The sequence below is a fragment of the Lactuca virosa genome, chromosome 2, assembly GCF_052849685.1.
Source record: "Lactuca virosa cultivar CGN04683 chromosome 2, Lactuca_virosa_CGN04683_v6, whole genome shotgun sequence".
NCBI classification, from domain to species: Eukaryota; Viridiplantae; Streptophyta; class Magnoliopsida; order Asterales; family Asteraceae; genus Lactuca; species Lactuca virosa.
In genome coordinates, this window is record NC_136427.1 from 96,208,524 (window position 1) to 96,226,319 (window position 17,796).

The 17,796-nt window shown below is 35.8% G+C and overlaps 1 protein-coding gene across 1 annotated transcript; it reads left to right on the top strand.

The window, feature by feature from the left end:
* The first annotated feature begins 1,931 nt into the window (after positions 1-1,931).
* LOC145159309 (protein CLT1, chloroplastic-like) lies at positions 1,932-8,969 on the top strand. The gene is made up of 10 exons (XM_079078249.1): positions 1,932-2,511; positions 4,978-5,123; positions 6,245-6,282; positions 6,379-6,494; positions 6,587-6,683; positions 6,766-6,801; positions 6,905-6,955; positions 8,106-8,229; positions 8,447-8,572; positions 8,661-8,969. Exons 1-10 carry the CDS (start codon positions 2,045-2,047, stop codon positions 8,828-8,830), a joined length of 1,371 nt encoding a protein of 456 aa, XP_078934375.1. The 5' UTR covers positions 1,932-2,044; the 3' UTR covers positions 8,831-8,969.
* The last annotated feature ends 8,827 nt before the right edge of the window (positions 8,970-17,796 follow it).

Genomic DNA, 17,796 nt, shown 5'->3' on the forward strand with positions numbered 1-17,796 from the left:
CACCTACACCACCGCTGCCGCCCCTGCTTGTGTAACACCTCCCCCTAGCAAACTCCGGTGATGATGGCTTGCGACCCAGACGCAAACTCCAACGATGTGACCCACCTCCCACTGCTCATTCGTCTTCTCCGGTAGCGTCATCGTAACACCATATTTTCGTTTCCGTCGAAGACAAACAAATCCTCAACCGAAGATTCGCCTTCTTTTGCACCTATAAAACCCCAATCGCCAATATCCAAATCTCTATACCTCACTGCTTCCTTACCTACGATTAGACCTGTCAATGGGGCGGGTTTAGAGCGAATCACCCTTGATCCAAACCCATTTAAAAAATAAAAACATGACCCGCCCCGCTGCAATAACCCTCAGGGTCTTGATTAGTCGAATGCATACCCGTATCCACCGAATCAACGAATACCCGACCCATTAACCCGACCCTTTTATAATATTAAATTTTCATAATTTTTATGTGTTCCACAAAGTAATATTTCTCAAAAAGATAAAATGTCTACTTAAACAAGATGTACATTAATTTATACTCAAAGCCCAATACAATAAAAATCACATTTTACTTAGACATCGAGTTATATATATATATATATATATATATATATATATATATATATATATATATATATAAGTGGGGCGGGTCATAAGTGGAGCGGACCAACAATGATCCATACCCGACCCATTTAGTAAAAGGGTAAACGAGTATGGATTGTAAACGGGTAAACGAATCAAAAATTAAAATCCAAATCCGTTAAATTCTTACGGGTTTGGAGCGAATCAGGGTCAAAACCCGCCCCATTGACAGGTCTACCTACGATTTAGGGTTTGTGTTATGGCTATCTCCGGCCCTCTCTCATATGCCGTCGCCATTTCTCAGATCTATGTCGCCAACCCTGTTTTCTCAAATCATACATCGACGCCGGAGAAGAAGGATCGTCACCCTCAACCATCTTCAATTAGGATTTCGCCACTATGTTTACAGGGATGAATCTGAAAAAGACTCCACTGCCACTATGTGTACAGGGATGAAAACACATACACAAAAATCTAGTGTATGGTGGCTGAAAGGTAGTGTATGGTGGTAGTTTGTGTGAGATGGCATCGACTTACAATTTCTTCGTTTCCATGACTCTAACTAACACTGGAGGTAGGAGGGAGGTTAGGACCGGTAAGAGGTATCAGAGCTAGATAGAGGCGAAGGATTAATCTCTGAACCTTTTGATCGATGATGAACAATACTCGCCCCAATCATGTTTGCTTATATCTGCTGCTCGATATTGATTTCCAATTTTTTGGATTTGGAGGGGAAGGTGAAAGTTCATCAGAACACCAACAAAGAATGATGTTGTTCCCCACCAGCTTCATCTTTTTCCATTGCTCTTTCTTCTATGGATTCAAAAAAGGGAGAAGGGAAACTGAAATTGTGGGGTGGTGGGATTGGGTTGCAGGAAGGAAGAACAAAGAACGGGAGTTTATGTTCTTGATTGTGTGTATATAAGTGCTTGATTGTGTATCTCGAGTTTCCAGATGTGAGAGAGAGAGAGAAAAAGAGGGGTGGGCCCTTTTTTATTTTTAATTCAGTAAAAGCATTAACAAATATTAAAAAAATTAAAAATACAAATATAAAAAATATATTAGTTTTTAAGTAGATAGGAACCAAAACCAATAAAAAGATTCAGTTTTGGACCATTGGTTCACCACCAAAAAATTTTGAACCAAAACCACATTTTTTTTTTGTCAACCACATGAACCAATTTTGCAATTTTGTAAATTTAAATTTACATCAAGTTATAACCTTTATTTAATCAATATCCCAAAAATTAATCACCAATAAAATTAAGAGATTCAATCAATAAATTAATAAAAAGTACATTATTGTTTTTATTATTTATCTCAAAGAAAAGGAAAAAAGTTGAGAGACGGCGACGCTCTTCCTTGACCCACGTCAGATACTCATTTGCCATATACATTACCCTCGGCCGCTTCCGATCTCTGTTCCTTCCATTTGTTTTCTTTTTTTTCACAATTCGTCGACATGGCGGCATCCTGCCACCGAATCTCCACCGGCAACGCCTTATCAGCTGATGCAAATTTGCATATACAAATGAAGCGGAACCGACGACTATCCTCTGAATCACAATTCCTCTCTACTCCAAATCAATGGCAAAGAGGCGGTATCGTTCTGACAACGAGTAGGCGACGGTGGGTGATTGAAGCGGTTCTGCCGGTGGAACGATTGGAAGACGACGGAGGAGAGGAGAAGAGGAAATTAACAAGTACTGTTTGCTCGTACGCTTTACAGGACAAACAGGACGTTGTCGGAGATGAGGATGCGGAGGCTGTCGAAAACGTAGATCGAGATTGGAGGCGGAGGAGGACGGAGGTTGCTGTGGCGGCGGTTGTTACAATGGCGCTAGGAGTAGGGAATCGAGTCCTGTATAAGCTCGCTTTGGTTCCATTGAAGAAGTACCCGTTCTTCTTAGCTCAGCTCGCCACTTTCGGGTACCATAAACCAATTCCTCTTTCTCTCTCTCTCACACACACACACAATAAAAAATTGAAAACGGTATCTTTGAACATGGCTTCGCGTCACTGTGATTTTCTAATTTTTTTAATATTTTTAAATTAGTATTGTTTTGATTGTGTTGGATATTTGATTTTTGACCTATTATTAGATTTAGAATGCTAGGATCCACTGCACTATTCCCCTAATCCCCTTCCACCACCATAAGTGACCTTCACTACCACCACACACATGAACGCATTATTTGCAGATTTGAGTGGAGAGAGATGAAATAGTGGAGGTGAATAGATGTCTATTAAATAAAAGTAAAGGGTGTAAAATGAAATGATGTTTTAATTAGTAGGTCCATATGAAAATATCTATCTGGTTAGATGGAATGTGCAATAAATATTAAATAGCGAGTTGTTCGGGAACCAAAAAGATAAATCGGAGTGGTTTATTTTATGGGAACCAAAATGAATTGTTTGTTGGGAAGAAATATCAGTCTTTAAGAAAATACGTTTCTTCATATATTGTTATCTTTTATTAGATCTCTTTTGTTAATCATGGAATGGACTAAAAAATATAGTATGACTTATTTATATTTATATTAGTAAAGGTATAATTTTATTTGGGTTAATCACAAAGATGGTGAACATTCCGAGTTCTATTTACCATCGTTTGTTTTGTTTAATATTTTAATAAAATTTTATATAATCCATTTGTTTTACAAAGAAAGAGACGTTCGAATCATTCCGCAATTACCCTTCATTCATTCATTGCTCATTGCTTAAAGCAGAAAGGACCATCTCGGTAAACCCAAAATTCTGCACGTCTATTAACGTGTCACTCTTACCTAAAGCAATACAAAAAAGTTTGTTTGACCTCTTTAATTCTTCATTGAGGACTACTATATATATATATATATATATATATATATATATATATATATATATATATATATATATATATATATATGATAAAAGTTATTTTATGTATGGATTAATTGTTATTTTTGTAATGAACTAATGATGTTCCAACTTGTAATATATAGGGAAATTAAGTAATCTAACCTATATAATAAATGAGTTTTTTAAATAAAATAACCATATTTTTTTAGTTTATTTAAAGTAATCACTTTTTTCTGAATGCCTGTATCGGACTATTGTTTATATTCCTGAGTTCTTATTTTTTTTTTCTTCAAAGAATGCTTTATTCTCGGTTTGATCTTCAAATTCCGGAGTTGTTTTTTGGTTTTTTTTTTTTTCCATTTTGTTAAAAAAAATATCCCCACTTATGTCCGAAATTTCTATTTCCAAGTGTTTAATGTCACTGTTTTTCAATAAAACATCTACTATCTTTAATTAACTTGTTGTTAGATGTTAGATTTAAATAAAAAATGATAGCATGTTTCTTATAAAAAGTAAAAACCTATCTGCAAATTGAGAAAAAAAAATTAAATTGTGGTTAGATTACTCAATTTCCCTAATATACATTTTTTTTTCTGGTTTATACAACAAATTTTTTATTAGATGAAATATCCAAATTAAAAATAATCACATTTTACCTATAACCTTTTTAACTAATCAAAACGTCATTGCATAATTGCACAATTGGTATCAGCAAATTGAAAATAAAAAATAAAAAACTTAACATACTTGTAATCCTTTGTGTTTTAGATTCTAAAGGACTTACCTTTAATCTGTCCAATTAAAAAAGTTTTTCAAGGGTGGGTGTATATTTTGCTATTTTTTTAACAACTTTTATTATTCTTTTAACAACTTGCAGTTTGCTAAAATTTGTTTTTAGTATTTAGTACTAATGGTATCACAAAAGACATGGAAAACCACACTAGGGTTAAACTTTTGTTGCATATTGTCATATTAAAAAAATGCAATATGAAGTTCGAAATCAAGATCTTTAATAATTAATATATATATATAAAGTGAGAATGTCACTTAATAAAATTATAATGGTCCTCGATCGATTGAGTACAACCTATAATGATATTTTTTTAAAAAAGATGGAAGGGATAGACGTGATGAAAGATTGAGTTAATATGTATCAATCCTTTTTGCTTTTTGTGTTTTGTTTGGTAACTTTTTAGAACTTCTAGTGGAATCTATATTGCCCTTTTTCAAATATTTATTCTCATTTAATGTTTGATTGGTTAATACATTTTTTTTGCATCATTCCATGTACTTCACTCTTTAAAGATGCCAGTTATGCTTTTCTGGTTCATTTTCATGAAAATTGTAATATTTGAAACACCCATGATTTATTTGTCGAAATGGAAATAATAAAATAAAAGAATTTTTTGGATCCAAATTGGTACTTACTTTTGTGTGACAAAAGATTAGAATTTCACGGTTTTCAAAAAAGGTGGACTGATACTTACTTTTGTGAAAAAGACATAAATGCCCTTCTCATCCTGCTAATATAACATTTGAATGGAGATTTTTCAGATATGTGGCAGTGTACTTCTCCATCTTACATTTCCGATACCGAGCTGGCATTGTTACAGATGAAATGCTTTCCATGCCAAAAGCTCCACTTCTTGTTGTTGGTCTCTTAGAAGCTCTTGGTGCTGTTTGTGGAATGGCAGCCGGAGGTAATAATCCAATTCATTCATCTTTATGTGCAAAAGACGTAAATGCCCTTTTTATCCTTGTTATCAAAATAGCCCTAGAAATTAGTCTATGGCTTTGTTTGGCACGCCTCAACTAGCTTTATTTTCGAGTTTTTTTAGGTTGTCATGTTTGGCAAACCAAAAAGTAGCTTATAAGCTAGCTTTTTAAAAAGCTACTTAGACTTAGGCTATGTTTGGTGTACTAGCTGTTTGCTGAAAAGCTAGCTGTTAAATAAAAAGCTAGCTGATAACGGAAAAGTTAGCTGATAAAAAATAACGTTTGGTAAAACTAGCTAAAAAGCTAGCTGAAATATATAAAATTACATAAAAGGATATGTAATAGTATGTGTTTCTATAATTAATTAAGGGGTGTATTTGAAATTTTTTTAAAAAGCTCCTAAAAAGCTAGTCTAAGTAGCTTTTCAAAAAACTAGCTTATAAGCTACTTTTTGGCTTACCAAACACGACAACATAAAAAAGCTCGAAAAATAAGCTAGCTGTGGTGCGCCAAACGCAGCCTTGGCTTTTTATGAGCTTTTTTAAAATTTTCCAAATATACCCCTTAATTAATTATAGAAACACATTCTTTTATGTCATTTTATATCTTTAAGCTAGCTTTTTAGCTAGTTTTACCAAACGTTTTTTTATCAGCTAGCTTTTTATTTAACAGCTAGCTTTTTAGCTATCAACTAACAGTTAGCTTTTCAGTTAGTACGCCAAACATAACCTTAGACTAGTGTTCAATGAGCTTATTAGGTTTTTTTCTTTTTAAATTCTCCCAAATATTTCATTTATTAATTATAAAAATTCAACCGTCTACATGCTCTTTTATGTCATTTTATATATTTCAGCTAGCTTATCAGCTAGTTTTACCAAACGTCATTTTCTATCTGCTAGCTTTTCAATTAGCAACTAGCTTCTTAATTAGCAACTAGCTTTTCAACTAGTTTGTCAAACATAGCCTATAAATTCATGCTCTTAGTTTACTAATAACGTTCTACCATGTTCATTATTTAGACTTTTGTACTTCAATTTTCTATTTTTACAATTAAAATATTGAAATAAAGATGTTTTTTTTAACATATTCATCTTTATTTCAACAGCCGTTCTTTCAGGAGCAGCGATTCCAATTTTGTCACAGGTAACTTGGGCGTAACTTTTTACTGTAATTTTTATTTTTTTTCTTGTCATGAAATTGTAAATATTGTTGACTGGATTAGATGCTTAATATTTTCAGAGCTTTCTCGTTTGGCAAATCATCTTGTCATGTATTTTTCTTAAAAGGAGATATAAATTCAATCAGTTATTTGGATGCTTTCTTGTTGCCCTTGGTGTCGTTATTACAGTTGCCAGGTATTTTTCCATCAATAATATCAACACCATAGATGAATAATATATTTCGAAGGGTGTTTTTGTAATTTTCCTCTACTACTGGAATTTTACAGTGGATCTAGTGCTGGTTCATTAATGGAAGCTGGTATATTTTGGAGTCTTTTAATGATTGTTTCCTTTTTATTTCAAGCTGGTGACACCATTCTAAAGGTCCGTAATTTCTTTTATGAAATTTATTTCTTCTAATTTTTTAAATTTAATGTAATCATCTTCATGTGTTCCCTTATTGTAGGAAGTCATTTTCTTGGATGCGACTAAAAAGTTAAAGGTGTGTATAACTATAAAGTATAAAGTATAAACATCTAGAATTTTTCTCATATAAACTTAGCTTCTGATGATAACATGGTTATGTTTTACAAATTGATCAATAGGGAGGCTCTGTGGATCTATTTGTTTTAAATTCATATGGATCTGCATTCCAGGTATGTTATGTCTATTTTTAAAAGTTTAATTCTATTTGACTAAATAGACTTAATGGGACACAACTTAATCATGTTAGCTATATATGGATGTTTCTTTTTTACTTAATTCAGAAAGAACAAATTAACAGAGAAAGTCATGTTAATTAGGCTTTCCCCATTATGTCCAACTTTTCTATTGCGATGTTGTATTTTCATTTTTATTTTATTAACACTTTAGAAAATCTATCCAGTTATAGCATTGTACTTTCAGGTTTTTTTTTGAGTAAATTACACGAATGGTCCCTATGGTTTGGGGTAATTTGCACGTTTGGTCCCTAACCTATTTTTTTAACTCGGAAGGTCCCTACTGTTTGTTTTTGTTGTGTGCTTGGTCCTGTCTTACCTAAAAAGACTATTTCGCCCTTGATTTTTTAATTTATTTAAATAAGCACACCCACACCCCCAACCCCACTTCCACCTCACCTTACCTTACCTTACCTACCCCACCTTATTTAAATAAGTTAAAAAATCAAGAGCAAAATAGTCTTTTTAGGTAAGACAGAGACTAGGCGTGCAACAAAAACAAACTGTAGGGACTTTCCAAGTTAAAAAAATAAGTTAGGAACCAAACGTGCAAATTACCCCAAACCATAGGGACCATTCGTATAATTTACTCTTTTTTTTTTTTTTTTTTCTTATTAAGATGTTATACTTTGAAGCATCTACCCATTGAAAATTGCTTTGTATTTGAATGACATCGCAATGACTGGGTAGATATTTCAAAGTACAATGCTGTAATAGGAAGAAATAAAAGATTAAAAGTTGAATTTTTATAATAAACAGATTAATGGAACTATGTTTTGCTACTTTTTGGCACTTAACCCTTTATTTCTTCTTTCCATTTCTCCATGTGTGTCACCATTTTACCATAAATATATTTAAACAAATTTATCATGGGGAAAAACTGGGCCTAAAAGATATAGTTTTTTTTTTTTTTCCTCATTGACATTTTGAAAATTTCCCCAAAATCTCTTTTTGTTAACAAAATCAATTGATCAAGATGATAAAAACGAAACTATCAGACCATATCCGTAAAAATCAACAAACCATAGGGACGAAAAATGTAATTTACCCTTAGATTAATGAAAGGGCTTGTGTTTCTTTTTTTCAGGCGCTTTTTATTTGCCTTCTCCTACCATTGTTGTCAAGGTTATGGGGTATTCCTTTTCATCAACTCCCAAACTATCTTTCAGATGGAGCAGCTTGTTTTCTAAACATTGGCACAGTATCAAGTGGTAAGAAAAATTAGTTTCTTTCTCTTTTCAACTTTTGAGAATTGAGATGAAAGAAACTAATTACATCTCTTTACAATAAAAACATAAAAACTTATGAGAATTTTACAAGCTTTAGTTTATATATTGCTATAATAGGTAAAAAATTTACAAGTATGTTGCTATTATGAGTAAAAAGAAAAGTAGATTACTGAAATGATTGGAAATTGACTGGTAACAGGATGTGAGGGAGCTCCACTACTACCATTGCTGTTTTGTATAGTGAATATGGGGTACAACATATCATTGTTGCATCTAATAAAAATCTCATCTGCAGTTGTATCTTCTCTTGCCTCAACAGTTTCGGGTATGTTACAACATTGTATTTTCAACCTTTTTTCTTTTTATATTACTTATTAGGACACCTTAACACGTCTTTGAAATGTTGATTGCAGTTCCAATATCTGTGTTTTTGTTCACGTTGCCATTACCATATTTGGGGGTGGCGTCTTCCCTCCCACCGGGGTTTATAGGAGGTGCAGTTGTCCTTGTGATGGGCATGTTGATTTATGCATGGACACCATCCACACGTGCTCCAATTCCATCACCTTTCACTACCTCATGATCATTACAAAGTTTGTAGCATAGAAATTCGTAGATTGTTGTTGTTGTTGTCATAAATCGGCCAATTTAGTTTTGGCTTTTCGATTACCTCTTTCTCTATAAATGAAATGAAAAAAAAAAACTTTTGCTCTTTAAAACTATATTTCCTTTTATAAAGCCAAAACATGCATAAATGAAAGTGACTAAGCATGGTATTGACACAATAGGATGTGGGATATATGTTTAGATGGTTGATATGTGATATTGAAATATGTTAGTTTGTTTAATTAATTGGAAATCTAAGAAAGTAAAAGATAGAAGTTGATGGGAATGATGGATATATGATTTATATAGATTGAAATGGCCACCTAAGAATGTATAAGATTAGTGATTAGTTGAATTGATTGATTGTCTTCATTTACCGGTAATCCGACGAGTTGCGGTGGAATTTTTAACTTTTTTCCTATGTGATAATAAATGGGAAAAGTGGCGTGTTACTTTGTAAAAACAGAAAAATGTTTAAATAGCCACAGTTAAAACGAAAATGTCAAACAAAAAATTACTTGTAAAGGGTGAGTACGTCCTTTTCGTTGATTTTTAAGTCAGTTCACTAGATCAAATTTCAAACGTCATTTGTGAAGAAATACTCTGACGAGAAGATGAGAAGTAGAGAAGAATATATGTGATATTGGGTTCAATGCAAACCCTATATTTTAAACTTAATTCTACCACATAAGATCCGATGTGACTTCCGTATCAAAATATTGTCATGTCATTTATTTGGTAACCTACTAAATCGATGGTAACTGGTTAATTTTTTTGACATTGCAACAAAATTGTAAATGTAATGACATAATTGAGAAAAACAAAACACGGTGTCAAAATCGAAATTTGGTAAACTTGGTGATTTTATTGCAATTTTGGAAAAGTGGTTACCGGGAGAACATGGAGAATCCGGTCATTTGGTTGATAATGCAACAAAATTTTAAATATAGTGACTTAATTGAGAGAAACAAATACGGTGTCAAAATCAAATTTTTTGATTAACTTAGTGAATTTATTGCAATTTGTCCTAAATGTTTTATATAAAAATTTATAAAAACAATTGAAATCTAGGTAAAAGTTGCATAAAACATGAGTTTGAAGGGGAAGGCCGCATATCCGAAAAGAGCATAAAAAATGAAAGATAAAGGATCGAACCCTCCACCTCCGGTCTCCAGACTTATGTAAAGATACACAATAGAACTTCTAAAGCAAAATAGAATATAAATGACTAATCTTACAATAGAGCAATGTTTTAAAAACCAGTTTTTTAATTGAACCGGTCGGGTGACGTTTTCCGGTTCAACCGGATGGTCAAACCAGTTCTATATTTTTATATGTTTTTAATTATCCTACATACATTGATTACAAAACTTGTCATCTTTTTCGTATTACAAACGTAAATAGAATGTACCATATAAAAACAATTATTATAGAAGCCAAAATGAAACAAAGAAGCCCAAAACAAACACAAAAATTCAAGACTGTCCGGTTCAACCCGGTCCATTCCGGTTCAATTCAGCCGATTGAACCGGTTTTTTACCAAAACCGGCCGGTGCAATCTGGTCAGAAAATCATTATAAAACCGGTCCAAATCGAACCGTCCTCACCTCCGGTTCCCGGTTCGACCGGTTCAACCGGCCGGTTCGAACCGGTTTTTAAAACACTGCAATATAGTTGAACCAAAACACATATTTTTTTTTCGAGTGATCATGTGATAACTTTCTGTTCTCATTCATTCAAGATATTATATAAGTGAACCTATTATGAAATCTAATTAGTTAAAATCAAAGTAAAAGTTTTATAAGATTATTGTTCGCTCTAAAATATAAAATTTATTCGATACAATAAAAAAAGAAATGATAAAAAGAGGAATAATTTAATAATTTCATTTCATAACGATTCGAAAAGACTTTCATTTTAAAACAAAATTAAATGATCCAGTTCTTATTATTCGTTTCTAAGTTGAGTTGAAAAATTATCAAAAAATGAACAATGACTTATCCCAGTAGGCTACAATGTCTTTTATTAACATAATTGTAAAATAGAAAATTTTAGAAAATGTAAGAAATTGTCAATCTTCTCTCCACATTCGTTCTTTTTTCCTATTTTCTCTAAAAACTATGGCCATAGACCAAGAGCTTAGTGTCGGTGAACAACCGAACGTTATTAATGTTTAGCATAAACTTCGACAATACTAGTCGCTTTTTGTTGTTTTGGGAAACATGAGTTTCACCGTAGCCCGAAAATTGTATAATTTGATTATGATTTCACCGTACCAGACTTAAATATGATTACACACCGAGCTATTGATTGTGGTCTAATGTGCCACGAAGAATCCTTTTGAGAGTAGAGAAGTTTGGTTCTCGTATATCATGCATATAAATGCATAGTAAAAGTCAAATACTAGGAGTGCACTGGCTATGTGATGTTGCAGAAAGTAAAAGTCAAATACCGGAGTGCACCGACGAGACTTCGGTACAAGGTAAGATTAGCCACAAGAGGACCTATATATTCCACCTTAGAGGAGCATTCGACTGGTGCAACACCTGCTTAAGGCACGTATCACAATATTTGTCAACATTGGGTCACCCAATATGTAAACTTCCCAGTGGGTTACCCATCTTGAAATTGAACTCGTCTGGGCACACTTAATCGTAAAGTTCTTATGGAATCCGTTGCCCTCATGAATTTAAAACGCGTTGTGATAGAGAAAGTATATATGCCCCTTATAAGGAATGCTTAGTTTTTATTCCCAACCGATGAGAGATCATGTGTAGGTAAGCCCTCATTCTTATTATTTGAGAAATTTGCATGCCATTTCTAATACAAAATTAAAAATTTAGAAGCCTAAACACGTAAAATTTTAATTTCTATATTAAGGTCAACCACCTTAAGGGGTTGTTTGGTATAGAAAATTGGAGGGAGAGAATTGGAATCATTTCCATTTCTCTTGTTTGGTTTACAATTGAAAAATGAGAAAAACACTGATTCTATTTCCACCTATTTAATTCTCTAATTTTTGTGAAGAAATGATGAGAAAAGATAGTTATCCAACACCCGAGAATTACAAAAAAAAACGAAGAATTAAATTGAAGGTTGCAACCTCTCTCACGTTCCAAGTTTGATCTGTTCTTTCTACTTCATCTCGTCATTGGATTTTTCTTCAATATTCCTACGATTTTGGCGATTACGCAATTGATTTTGGAAGGGCAAATTGATTTAGGAACAATAATGGATTCAGAAGATTGAAACACTATTGATTCGCATACAACTCTTTCCTCTCAAAAGGTAATTTGTAACGTCCTAAAAACCCAGAACAAAATTTTTTGTATTATATTAAATAAACATCAACCAAACGTGATAATCAAACCCATAAGAAAGTCACAGTATATCAATAATCATCCAATATACATCAGAGTCAATAAAGCGGAAAAATCATGGTGTGTGCGATGCGATCATCCCAAGCTCTTCCCTTTCGAACCTGAAGTACCTGAAACATAAACTGAAAAACGTAAGCTCAAGGCTTAGTGAGTTCCCCAAAATACCACCTACCTCACATATAATGGGACCCGCCCGGAACAATGGGCCCCGTCCTGTATATAAACAAACACATATAATACATGCAAGAGTCACTAAGACAGCTAGTATATTATAACATAATCCAATGGGTCGTCATTGGTGCCTTCGACCCGTATGTACTGTGAGAAGACTCACCTCGATCAGAAGATAGAAAATCTCACATCCGAGTCTGCTGCACAACGACTCCTATCACTGAACACAATCAATACCAACCTTAGTTACTATCTAAGGTTAAGCCCATAAATCATAAGGCCCAATAAATGGCCCAAGCCCAAACTAGGCCCACTAACGACCCAAACCCAACTAGAGAACCCGAAGGCCCAATATAGGCCCAAATGTTCCAAAATGGCCTAAAGTCAATGGTATAATCTTCAACAGCTGACCCTCACGTCGTGACCAGCTCATGGTCACGTCGTGAGTATGAACTCGACCCGGTCCCAAATCAGCGGGTCAACTCAGCCAATCCACTCGCCCAGTCTCGATTCCAATCATAGTCATGTCGTGGCCACTCCCGGGTTACGTAGTGACCTAAACCAAACAAAACAGTCACGGGTGGCATGCATTCTCATGACGTGGTAGCCTTATCCTCACGTCGTGAGCGCTACCTTGGCCAACTTTGAGCATTAAGCTCTTATTCCTTTAAGCCACTACTTGGGACTTTCCAGAGGGTCTACCCTCACCAAAAGGATAATAAAAACCATATTATTTTAGTCATGCATGTACAATACATGACTTAAACACTCACTAGGTCAAAAGAGGGAAAATGAGATGTAGACTCGTGCTTGGAGTCTAAAACTAACTCTAAAACTCAGATCCAAAGCCTATAATATAGGAGTCGTCTCAATGATCCATAAAGTTGACAACTTTATGGATCACATGCATGCTATCCAACTCAACCATGCAAAAAAAAGCTTAAAACCTAGATCTAACATGCAAGAGGTAAAAAGGCCAGAGCTTTATGACTTACAAAGGTCCAAAAGCTTAGCAAGAAGGTGAGGTAGAAGTTGGATTGCCAAGAGAATGCTCCACAAAAGTCGTCTTCCACTTCAATGAGCAAAATACCACCAAATAAGTTCTTCAAGGTCACCAAAAATGGCTAAGGACCTCAAGAAGGTCGAGATTAGGGTTTTGAGGAGGTTAGAGTGTTGGGTCTAAAATTATGGTATATACTTTGCTTTTCTAGGCAATTGTATTTTTGTAACACTCGTGTTTCTAGCCTAGGCATTAATATTAAGGTGATAGTCTAGGTTAACCTTTGTAACTCATTTTGAAGAAATGAAAAAGGAATTATGTGAATTCTATGTGTTTTATGTGTTTTATGCTTAATTACTAGGAGTTAATTAAATAAGAATAAAAATGACCGTCAAAAATTAAATTTTAGATAAAGCCGATATCTATTAAGAAACTTATAGTGGGCGTGACAAGGATTACAGATATATAAAGAATGCCGAAATCCGAGTTATAACGAAGAAGTTATGACCTGTCGAAGTTTCACGATAAACCGGCACGGTGCCGAATGTCGTAAAAAGTGAGTTTTTGATAAACTACTTTTTAGCCTCAGTGATCTAAACGAAACTCGTAGTGTTCGTTAAACTGAGAGTAGGTATAAAAAGAACACCCAAATCTGACTTCGTATGGCGAAGTTATGATTTTTCGAAGTTTCAGCTTAGCAGTAGACAGCTAAAAACTCGAATTTTAGATCGAGTGATTTTTAGCCGACACGACCTAAACGAGAATCGAAGGTCTCGTAAATAGTAGCACAACGGTAAAAAGTCTGACGAAAACGGACGTCGGATGAAGAAGTTATGAATTTTTAACGGATTTCCTGTCCCGGTCTGTTAAAAATAATAATATAAAAGTTAAAGTCAAAGTTAGCCGACGAAGTCTAAACGGAAGTTGTAGATGGTAATTTTACCTACGCGTGCATATAAAGAACGTCAAAAACGGAGCTCGTATAAGAAAGTTATGGATTTTAGAAGTTTTTGCACAAAAACCGAGAAAATTCGCATAGTCACGAGTTGCCACGTCACCCTCGCCTCGCATGTGACACGTGTCCGAAATCTGTGACTCATGCGAAGCCACATGGCGAAGTTGCTGAGTCATCCGAGCAGATGGCCTTATCCGAAGCGGTCCAGTAGCCATGCGACACGTACCCTCTTAGCACGAGACCGAACCCTCGCTAACTGCCACGGTGCCTAGGCTTCGGACCAGTAGACCTCGGTCCAATAGGAGACTGCCAGCGAGCCTTCGCAGGTGCGACCCACGTGCAACCCTCGTGCGAGCCTCCTCTGCGAGCCGTCGGATCCGCGGAGCGTGGCCACTTCTCAGCCATTGGATCAGGAGGCTCGCCCTATAAATACAAGGGTACGAGGCCTCCCGGGGGTATTTTGAAAACTTGTCATTTTTAGCCCCTTTCTCCATATTTCTTTCATATTATCATCCCCCGAAGCCCCGGTATCAATTATAAGCCTCGGAATACGCCACGAAGTGCCCGTGAAGCCCGAAAAATTTATCTTTTCGGTTTCGAAGCCCGACTTTTGCAGAGCCCGGTTTCTCAATAAAACTCCCGGTTTTATTAGAAACGAACGTTTTAGGAAACGAATTGCTGCCCGATTATCATCAAATCATGTGAGTGTGTAGTTACTTTCAATTTACACATAGATATGAAGTATTTACCTTAAAATACGTGTTATGTGTAAATATGTTAATTGTTTATTTGAGGTGACTGTTGAATTGATGTTTTATACAAGTTTTAAACTGTATATGTATTTTATCTACAAATATGTTGGGTAAAACATGGGTAGACAAAATAGTCGGTGGGTGTTAAAAATGATGAGAGGTCTCGGTGTCGGTGTTGTTGTTGGTGTTATCGTTGTAGTCGTCTAGCGGAGTATAGATGACGATCACAGACCTTTCTAGACAGTCCAGTGGTACACTAGCAAGTTCGCAACTTGTAGGTGTTGATGAACTAAATGTTCATTGGTGTACTCTAATCCCCCTCATGGTTGCCTTTAGGACATGTATGACTGAGGAGTCCCCTTAGCAGTAGTGTCCAACCTGATGATATTCCTTAGGCTAAGTCCCTTGTGTTAGGTGTTTAGGGACGTAAAGTGAGGACAACGGGAATGGGTAATCAGGGTTATTGTTGATTGGTGAACTTAATATGTTATTATTATTGTGGGTTGAAAACCCTATATGCTCACCAGGCTCCCAAGCCTGACCCACTCAGCTTTTTATGATTACAGGTAGTGGACCCCGAGCATAGTCGGAGGACGATGAGAGATTTTTGATTATAGGCCAGTAGTTGTAAATAAATGTTGAAAGGCTTATAATGTCTTGTTTATGCTTTTGATCTGTATCGGAACATGACATCCCGAGTTTTGATATATATATGGGAAATATATACCTTTTTAAAGAAGGGTTTTGATAAACTTTTATCATATGTTGTTTGGGGACCAATTCCGCAACATCTTTTGAAAAGATTTCTCTGATTTTATTTTAAAAAGCATAAATTAAATCGGTCTTTTCTGGCCGAGAAATTAGGGGATGTCACAGTTGGTATCAGAGCATTAGTTTAAGCGAACTAAGAAATATCCTACGATTTCTAGACTTGAACTTAGAATGCTAAGTGATGATTGTGAGGTGAGTGTCTACCATATTTTAGACATGAGCACTAGTTTATTTTAGGAAAGGTGCCTAAAATGCCTTTATGTGTTAAATGCTATATGTTGCCATATATGCCATTATTTGTTCGGATCTATGGTCTGTTGCCGACCGGATCTGGAAACCTTATGTGTGTAGGATTCTAAGCGTATGACTACGAGATTAGAACTAACATGTAAACGTTTCGGAGTGATAAGGGAATTGACATGTCTAACAAGGATAAAGACCTAAATTCGCCTTATTCGGTATATAGATTGTAATGGCAAGAACTCGAAGTGGATCGGGGAATGCAAAACCAACAACCTCAACCCCAAGTGGTGGAACAGGTGCCTATAGTAGGAGCTGCACCAGAACCCATCACTATGGCTGGAGTACGAACTATGATTCAGACCATGTTGGCTGATCAGAGGGAGGAGTTGAGGCAAATGTTGCTGAACAACAGGGATGAACCTTCAGTTCCTGTTGAACAACGTGAACTAAATGACGATCGATCTGAAGAAGGGAACAACAGCAGATCGGTTGGTCATAGTGAACCGCTTGTGGTTGGGAGGAATAACCACGAGGGTAGAATGGAGAGAAATGGGTGCAAGTATAAGGACTTTATGACTTGCAAGCCATCGACCTTCACTGGAAAAGAAGATCCTGTCGGAGTTATGGACTAGATCTCGGAAATGGAGTTGGCTTTCATGACTTGTGATTGCCAAGGCAAGTTACAAACTACCTTTGCAGTACGTCAGTTCAGGGGTAGTGCTGCTCGTTGGTGGAACACATTGGGGAAAACCCTAAGCCCTAATGAGCCATTGCAAATGACTTGGGCAGAGTTCTTGGTGCACTTTAAGCGCAAGTTCTGCTCGGCCCAAAACGTACTTGAGTTAGAAAACCAATTTCTAATGTTGAAGAAGGAGAGTATGACCGTTGACGAGTATACGAATAACTTCACAGACAAAATGGAGTTTGCTTTGCGTATTGTCCCAGATGAGCTGGCGAAAATTGATAGGTACGCAAAGGGACTTCCATGGGAGTATGCGGTGCCAGTACGTCAGGCACTTACTTTGGAGGCAGCTATCTGGGCTGCCAAGTCTGTTAAAGATATGATCAAGGGGAGAGCCGCCAGCAAGGTTGAAGTTGGCGAAAAGAGAAAGTTTGAAGGAACGTCAGGTTCCAATAAAAAGAACAAATTCTCGAAGTCTGGTTCGAGAAAATTCGGAGGAGGAGCCGCAGCCAAATGGTGTGACAGGTGCAAGAAGAAACATGCTGGGAAGTGCAGCGTGGAAATCACTTGTTACAAGTGTGGAAAGCCAGGGCATTATGCCAATAATTGCACCTTCACTAATAACGTCTGTCATGGGTGCCATGAAGAAGGGCATATTTTGAGGGATTGCCCGAAGAAGAAGGACGCAGCGAAACCCAATCTGCCACCAAAGCCAAAGGCGAGAGCCTTTCAGATGACACTCGAAGCTGCGAAAGAAGAAGTCGATGTCGCTTCAGGTACCTTTCTCGTAAACGAATCACCTGCCCAAATTTTGTTTGATTCTGGAGCAAATTACTCCTTTATATCGCATGAATTGGTAGAAAACTAGCTTTGCCTGTTGATAGACTAGTTAATGCTTTATTAGTCGAAATTGCTAGTGGCAAGTTTGTACCTGTTAGCCATCGTATGAAAAACATCATCATTGACTTGGATGGGAATAAGTTCCACGA

Bases quoted from the DNA above. Each gene is read 5' to 3' on its own strand.
- LOC145159309 (XM_079078249.1), top strand. From the start codon at position 2,045: ATGGCGGCATCCTGCCACCGAATCTCCACCGGCAACGCCTTATCAGCT. The intron at 5,124-6,244 runs GTAATAATCCAA...TTATTTCAACAG, and splicing joins TTGTGGAATGGCAGCCGGAG to CCGTTCTTTCAGGAGCAGCG. The intron at 6,956-8,105 runs GTATGTTATGTC...TCTTTTTTTCAG, and splicing joins CATATGGATCTGCATTCCAG to GCGCTTTTTATTTGCCTTCT.